Source organism: Sinocyclocheilus anshuiensis, unplaced genomic scaffold, assembly GCF_001515605.1.
Source record: "Sinocyclocheilus anshuiensis isolate Anshui unplaced genomic scaffold, SAMN03320099.WGS_v1.1 scaffold51, whole genome shotgun sequence".
Classification (NCBI taxonomy): Eukaryota; Metazoa; Chordata; class Actinopteri; order Cypriniformes; family Cyprinidae; genus Sinocyclocheilus; species Sinocyclocheilus anshuiensis.
Genome location: NW_015548296.1, coordinates 5,474,452 through 5,483,411, shown reverse-complemented (window position 1 = coordinate 5,483,411; position 8,960 = coordinate 5,474,452). Strand labels below are relative to the sequence as shown.

Below are 8,960 nucleotides of genomic sequence, written 5' to 3'. Positions count from 1 at the left end.
GACATCTGAGCCGCTGAACTCGCAGTGGATTACATTGTTTCTGAAGGGAATGTGCCCCCGATCTACATAAATGCGTCTCTGTTCGCGCAAATCATTCATGATTCAGCTTCATCTACAGAAGAAGTGATGTTTTGTAATGAAACTTTGCAAATCGCCTTTCCTAATAATGTGCTAATTAGCAAGTTTCACAATGAATGTGGTTAAAGTAAACCGTCTCTCTGAGAGCAGCTCGGAAGAGAGGGGCGGGGTCAGCAGAGCTCATTAACATTTAAAGGAAAATGCTACTAAAACGGCTTGATCTGAAAAGAGCTGTTTTTGACGGTAAAAAAAGGTGTTTTTTACACTACCATTGAGAAATTTTAACCAAATTATATTACAGACTTTTCATTAAGACCCTAAAGAATCATATCAACTTGTGGAAAATGGGCATCCTATGAACCCTTTAAGACAACTTTCTTAAATAGAAAATTCACTGCGAAATGAATCACAGAAGACAAATATACCTGCAAATAAAGTATTTCTGGTAATAGAAAATGTAGCTTTTGCATGATGCTACATCCATGATGATAGATATCTGAATGATAGATATAAGGATCATTTTTATAATGGATAGCAAATATGAAACTATTTATATTTGATCAAATATATGTCAAAGCTAGAGGAAGATCAGTCAGAATACTGTATGATTCTTCCCTGGATGTGGAGAAAACTGCTGTGTTATGTTATTCACTGACCAAAATGACTGTAATTAGAAATCTGGACTGCCATCAGGAGGTAGATACTGTGCTTGAAGGGAATAAAGTGAAGAAAATAGAGACAAATGGGTTAGAAGTATTCAAACTTCACATTTGCATTTTTTTAGAATGTATTAACAAATCCACAACTGACAAGGGGAGAAAAAGTAAGAAGTCAACTTGGCAGAGATCTCTCCTGCTGTCATGCATTTTTGTGGGGAAGCCAATTTAAATGCAAACCTGGGCTGTTTTCCTGAGCTGCCTACAGGAAGCACAGATCTTTCCTGAAGGCAGCACTGAAAGCTGTGCTGGAGGAAAGAGAGAGCGCTGGGGAAAATAATTGTGGTCCAGTCTGGAATGTTTTCATTTCCCAGGCCAAACCCTGAGCTGGGCGGCAGGGCTAATTGAGCTCATGCCCCGCTCGTGTCGTGTTAATTACCATATGCCTGTTGTCTCATGTCTCATGTCTGTTCATTCCCCCTCAGCACGTATTATACCTCTGTGTCTGTTATGTATGTTTTTTTAATGTATTAATAAGCATGGACTCATGCATCAGCTGTAATTTAACAGACAGGTCTTGCCCTTCAGTTCTGCCCTTAAATGCTGCAAAATTATTTGTCACACTCACAAAATTGCTCAGCATTTATGACTGCAGAGAGGCACTGAAGATATTTTAACATATCTCAGTTATTTTTTTTGCTGTTTTACTTCTTTTAGATAGTATATTATTGTTATTATCACTATAATTATTATTGCTGTGTTCTAAGCAATAAACCTCATTATTTCACTTTTAAATAATGATACATTCATCTTTTTAAAAAATGATAATGGGGTATTTATGAAATAAACTAGTATACTGCGTACCAAACCTAAGTGGTTATATTGGTCTTCTCCATTGTTTGTTTAATTACTCTCATCATTATTAAATGTAGACAAATACAAATCTGTAAAATTAACTAACTAATGTCCCTTGTGAAAAAGAAGTACACTTCAGTATACTTTAAAAAAGTGTTTATTATGGAAATAATATACTTGAAAAGAATAAAAGTGTGAATGGAATGTAATGTTTTTGGACACTTATTAATTGGATGTTAATTGCAATTACATGAACATGTATTATAATTTAAATTTATGTTAAATGCAGTTAGCTGAACTTTTGCTTTTGACCCACATAAGTATGACTTGAGTAGTTCTTTATGTATAATTTCATGATCACTGTTACTAATATATGGTAAAAGTGTATGCCGAATGCACTGACAAGCATTTATGAAAAACTGAAAAATATTTTACTTGTTTGTCATGTATAAGTTTATAATGATGAAGTTGTAATTTAGTACATTTAAAATATATTAACTTTAAACGTAATATCGAATAATAACACACTACAGTTAAAATTATAATTAAGTGCTTGTACAAGCACATGTGCTTTTATGTTAGTCATACATAATGATTTAAAATTAACTTTTAAATCTTAAAACTTTCAATTTAACATTTAAAAGTGCACTTTTTAAAAATGTACTCACAGTAAGTGAGTTAAGAAATAAAAGTTTACTCTCTTTAAATACACTTAGGTGGCCTTTTATTTCATTAATCTTATATTATCAGCAAGTACAATTTTTTATATTTAATATTTTGAGCACACTACACGTACACATTCAGTGCAACACAGTGCACTTCTTTTTCACAAGAGGTTAATTGCAACACACCATATAGCTCTGACTATTGTGAAAAAGGCTCAGTCTATAAGATTTAATTACACAATGCAGTGCTATTTCAGCACATGGTTTGTTAATGAGTGCTTAATATATAAGACTGCGCTTTAGGCTAAAATGCAGAGCTACAGTTGTATTAGTGTTTGTGTGTGTAGTGTACATGTTGCAGCTTGGCATTGATGAAATGCGTAGATGTCAGCATTTGAATATCTGTGATCTGTCTGCCACTTAGGGGCCAGTGGGGCTAGTGAGTGAGTGACAGATTTTCTGCAGAGAGCTGGAGGGAAAAACAGCCCACCGATTGGACCAAGTATTATATTTGCACCTTATAGTTGATCTTCCCTATATTTTGTCCTAGCTATAATTTCTCCATTTCCAGGCCTGACCCTCCACTGGCAATCTGGGCTAAAACAGTAATTGAGGTTCGGTGAAATCAGACTCCTCTGGGCTCGTGCAGGACTCCTGCCCATGTTAATTATCATATGCCTGTCGTCCAATTTCCTGCGTCAGTTGGTCTCCCACATGTGTGCTGATTGAATAAGATTCATGCCTGTCTGGGAACACAGGTCTATGAAATGATATATGAATGATAGGACTCTTAAGCCCCGCCCACATCATAACTCACCTATGAGATGGCCCAGAGTGACACACCCCTCTTGTCACTACAGCTACGTCCATTTTTTTTAATCTATGTTTCTGAAGTCACATATCCATTCTCTCACACACTTTAAAGAAATAGCTCCCTGAAAATTAAAATTGTCATTTTTTAGCTACCGGAAGAGTTCGAGCGGCCACAATACTACTCCCTACCAACAGAGGGCATCATTGAGCCAAACAGCCAAAACCTTGACCTAAAATCACCGGATTCAGCATTTCAGTCACACAGGATTAGTTTTTACTACATATGTATGTAAATTAATTGTTACTTCAGATGATATCTGTAATGTTTATGTTTTTTTCGGGCAGGATAAGAGATAAAAAAGATATCATTAAAATGAGTGTGTATACTGATGACAGGTAACTGACTGAACACAAAATATATTTCTTCATGCAGGAAATATTAAACATGAACATATATAGTGGCATACAATACAATAGATATACAATACAAGCCTCCGTTACAATATTGCACTATTAACAGCATGAGGGTTGAGTAAATAGAGAGTATTTTCATTTTTGGCTGAACTGGCCCTCTAAGAATGGTGATTCGCTGTTTGTCATGTATTTGTTTCCCTCGTCCCTCCAATATTTCAGCTGAGTGGGAACGTAACAATCGTTTCTATTAAAACACTGAAAGAAATTGTTCGAAACTCTATTAGTGGTTCAGAGACAGGCAGTTTAATGAAGCTGTGTAGCACATTCTGTTTGTTCTGGAGGTGTTTTGATGAATCGGACTGACTGAGTGGGTTCCCCCCTTCAGGTTACGGGATCGGACTGCCCCAGAACTCACCGCTCACCTCCAACATATCTGAATTCATCAGCCGTTACAAGTCAGACGGCTACATGGACATGCTGCATGACAAGTGGTACAAGGTGGTGCCGTGCGGAAAGAGAGTCTTCGCAGTTACAGAGGTGAAGTCAAAAGAAAAATCAACAGTGGTGTATAGTGCAAGAAATCTTCAGAGGTGGCCCAAAACAGAACTGGATCATTTGGTTTTAACATTAACAAATTAAAATATATTTATTTGCATAATTCCTATATCAGTTCAATCCTTTTTACCGGATTAGAAGCATGTAATGAATTCATGGTTGGCGGTGTCACTTTTCGATCTCATACGTTTGAGCTGTTTGATGGTGTTCTCCATGCCATGGAAATGGAAATGCTGTGCGCTTGTGTTGATTTGATTTTTGTGGTTGTACGTTACATTTAGATTTCACCTAAATGTTTACAATTATATTGTTGGGAAATTAAGAGTATTAAGTGATACAGTGAATAGATAAGGCATCGTGTATAAAATATGTTTATTTAACATAACATAACTGTACTATATCCCACTTACATTGCTGGGAAATGATGATTATTAAGTGATACCGCAAAATTAATAAAGAAAAATGTTTATTTTATAACTGTACATTATCCTACTTATTAGACAGCTAACTGAATAAATGAATAAATGTAAATTAAATATTTAGGTTCAGCTGAATGAAGCAGAAACATGTTCATCAAATAAATAAGGCATAACATATAAAGAAAAATGCTTACTTTATCTGTAAATTTTTTTTTTTGTTGGGAAATGAAGATTATTAAGTGATACAGCAAATAAATAATGCATCATTTTAAGAAAAATATTTATTTTATAACTGTACATTATCCCACTTATTAGACAGCTAATTATCAAATAAATAAAGAAATGTAAATTAAATATTTATGTTCAGCCGAATGAAGCAGAAATGTAAAACATGTTCATCATTGCAGAGGTGCACTGTCATTGTATGTATGCAATTTTTTTAACACTTTTTTTAGTCAAATCTGTATATATATATATATTTAAAATCTTATTAGGAAATGGACAAAAAATTTAGATGACAACATCTTGCACTCATGGGCGTGTCTAAATTCTATCCAATCAGATGCTCTCTAGAATGAGAATGTCCCTCCCACTAATTCCACCTAGCAAGTAGAAAATCATTCATCACACATGCTGGATAAGAACATCCTGATTAAACCTGCCAGATCCATCAAAAAGTACAAGTTCAAGATGTACTGAACCCAGTAAAGGCATTTATTGTTTGCATAGTCTAACAAAAGAACATAAACTAGTTGCTACCCAAGATGATTTTTACCTACTAGCCTGTTACTTAGTTCATCTTTTACTTAGCAAACTGATTAGCTCCTGTAGAGTAAATTATATAGTATCACTCAAACCAAAATCACAGTACCGGTCACCATTTACATAACTTATAGGTGATTTAAAACGTTATCATCCAACGTAATGGCAGATAGGCTTTCCAACTAATGTAAATCAATATTTACATAGTATAATAGCACTAAATGTATCTCTTTCACACTTGTCCTGCACTGTCCTGCAAAATCACATCTACAACAGAGCAATGAGCAGGTGGTCACCCTAATTTCATGGGGTCCTTCTTAAAGCGCCAACATAAAATCTTTGTGCCAATCAATTAAACCTCCAAATCTCCAGCCTGTCATGTACTACTAAATTACATTTTTCTTTAATTAATTACTCGCTGTTTTATCCAATCAAACAAAGCTCCTGAGATCTCAGCGGTGACAGCATCCTGTCATTCTTCATATGAAACCGCCAATAGAGAGCTCAAATGTTTATCATTTCCACAGAGCCCCTTTATAGCTGACAGGCTGATATGAGTAAGTGATGTTTGCTTTAGAGGGGCTTCAGTTCTTACACATTGATTTGGCTCGGTACCTTCACTAACTTATCTCATGTCATTATCTCCGGTGCTGACAGAGGTGTGCGTTAGATCTGCTCGAAACCTCAGAAGATTCCAGAGTAAATTATACTTTTGGAGCGTGCTGATCGGCTGACATCCAGAACGGCCGAACTATCCCTCTCTCCTACGGCACAGATTTCTCCGTGCTTCCGAACACTTTAAGCTTGCAGCAGGGCGTGTTTTTTCCATCTCTTAATTTCGGGGGGAAAATTACCATTGCCTGAGCAGAAAAGATTATTCCTCATTTCCATTTTAAATCTCGGCGCTCTTGTGGCATCAGAGCCTCACAGAAGGACGTGAACATGAGGACGAAGCATTGTGAGCTGGTTAAAACCTACGCAAGATACACTTGGTTTTGAATCGATCCGACAAGTGAACATGTCTGAGACAGAGCTAATAGGATGTGTTATTTCCCAGAATGCCACTTGGCAGTACGCAGCAGCCTTACAACGATTTACAGGATTGGATTCATGCTTGTGGATCCGTAAAATACACAGTGACCTGTGTAAGACACCTGGCTTCACCTGCTCTCTCAATGGTTTTGAGAACACAAGGTACCCGAAAAAGAGTTGTGCAGCAGTTGAGAAGTTTCTTCGCCAAGATACAGGCCTCATGCCCTGTGGTCTAAACACACAGATGAAAGAGTTAGATGTTTATTCATGTTTTTTTTCTTTTTCTTTTCTGGAGTCACTGTTTCTGTTAAGAGATTCTCAGGTCATCATCTGCACCGAACAAATGTGCAGAACTAGTGACTGTTTTCAAAAGGTTTCCACAAACACTCCCCCTTTTTCTATTGGTTCGCAAACATATAGCTCCGCCCCCAACTCACTCTATTGGCTGAGCTACTGTTGCTATGTCAAACTGCTTAGAAAACTCAAACAACAGAGGTTGTTTTGAGCCTCAGAGTCTTTTCAGGTTTACACTTTTCCGGTAAATAAACCTTCAGGTGGTTCACTTAAAGTTGACTCTGAGTCTATAGAAATTATTTTTAAAAACCCAGGAATTCATAATGCTATTCATCAAGAATCTATCATGGTTTCTACAAAAATCATTTAGCAGTGCATCTGTTTTCAACATCTATAATAATAGAAATGTGTCTTGAGCAGCAAATCAGCATATTAGAATGATTTCTGAAGGATCATTTGACACTGAAGACGAGTAATAATACTGAAAATTCCGTTTTGCATCACAGGAATAAATTACATTTTACAATATGTTCAAATAGTTATGTTAAATTATAATAATATTTCTCAATATTACTGTTTTGTTTTTTTTACTGTATTTTGATCAAATAAATGCAGCATAAGAGATCTTGACTTGTCTTTCAAAAACATTTGTAAAAATCTTACCATAATTTTGGGTAGTATATATGCTATTCTACTTCTAAAATTGTCTATCATCCAATATATACACATTTTATTATTATTATAATTTTTTTTAAGATTTACAGTCTTTTTTTCCCAGGATTATTAACCACACATTTTGATGACTCATCCTGAACCGTTTTAGGATTTTCTCCAATTAAATACTTTCTAAAATGTCCCATCTTTAATGTTGCATGCAAAAAAAAAGGAAGAAAAAAAAAAGGGATGAGCTCTTCACTGTCTGTCCAAATGTAGGAAATACAGTGGGTACGGAAAGTATTCAGACCCCCTTAAATTTATCTGCGAGGAGGAATGGCAGAGGATCCCCAAATCCAGGTGTGAAAAACTTGTTGCATCTTTCCCAAAAAGACTCATGGCTGTATTAGATCAAAAGGGTGCTTCTACTAAATACTGAGCAAAGGGTCTGAATACTTAGGACCATGTGATATTTCAGTTTTTCTTTTTTAATAAATCTGCAAAAATGTCAACGATTCTGTGTTTTTCTGTCAATATGGGGTGCTGTGTGTACATTAATGAGGAAAAAAAATTAACTTAAATGATTTTAGCAAATGGCTGCAATATAACAAAGAGTGAAAAATTTAAGGGGGTCTGAATACTTTCCGTACCCACTGTATGTCAACACAGGACATACAACTGTTTCTAACTTAATTAATAAATAAATCACACTTTACTGTACCTTTAACTTTCAACATTTTCTTTACAGTCATTTTTATCATATAATGCAGTGTGAAACACTTCCAAAAACCTACAGATTTATGCTAAAAAAAGCACCATTATTATGTAGAGCTCTTTGATTTGATTGATTTTTTAGCGTCTGTGGTTTAGTTCTAGCTATCTAGAGGTACATACAGATCAGCTCTCCCCATCTAATATTGATGTGGCTCCTGCTTCGCTTTTAATAAGATGATTTTTAATGTCAATTAGTTCAAGTTGGTAGGAATCCTTCTCCATCAGAGACACACCAGGAAGGCTATGGGCTTCTCTCAGGCTAATCTAATGTCAGTCAGCAGGATTGTACTGCCCTCCTGTGTACAAACACCACATCGCACTGCTTCGGTCCTTATCACTGCAGTGTCTAATTTCTTCTGTGTTTGTTCTCTCTCGGTCCAGACGCTGCAGATGGGCATTCGTCACTTCTCAGGGCTGTTTGTGTTGCTGTGTGTGGGTGTGACCGGGGCCTTACTCACTCTGGCAGGCGAGCACGCCTTCTATCGCCTGGTTCTGCCACACATCCGCCGCAGACAGAAGTTCAAATACTGGCTTCACACCAGTCAGGTGAGCCATGCTTTACTCACCCATTTGACTTTGTTTCTCCCATTTAACACAATAAGGGATGTTTTGTAGAATGTCCTTTTCATAATGAAAGTGAATGGTGATCACGTCTGTCAGATTTAGACTTTTATGTTCCAAAAAAGCCGTTATATTTTCATTAACACACACACACACACACACACACACACACACTCTCCATAGGCGTAATGGTTTTTCTACTGTACAGACCCTATATCTATTGCCCTACACCAACCCTACCCCTAAACCTACCCCTCACAGGAAACTTTCTGCATTTTTAGATTTTCAAAAAACTGAATTCTGTATGATTTATAAGCTTTTGTACCCGTGGGGACCACAATTTAGGTCCCCACCATGACACGAGTCCCCATGAGTCTGTGTGTAGTCAGGTTTAAGTCCCCACCAGGATATATAAACCAGTACACACA

General features: G+C 36.4%; 1 protein-coding gene across 1 annotated transcript in view; it reads left to right on the top strand.

Moving 5' to 3' along the window:
* LOC107656093 (glutamate receptor ionotropic, NMDA 3B-like) overlaps positions 1-8,960 on the top strand; it is an 84,510-nt gene that overhangs the window by 72,221 nt on the left and 3,329 nt on the right. The window contains exons 6-7 of the mRNA XM_016443787.1: positions 3,867-4,018; positions 8,353-8,517. Coding sequence (XP_016299273.1) covers positions 3,867-4,018; positions 8,353-8,517 — 317 coding nt within the window. The remainder of the gene's footprint in view (positions 1-3,866; positions 4,019-8,352; positions 8,518-8,960) is intronic.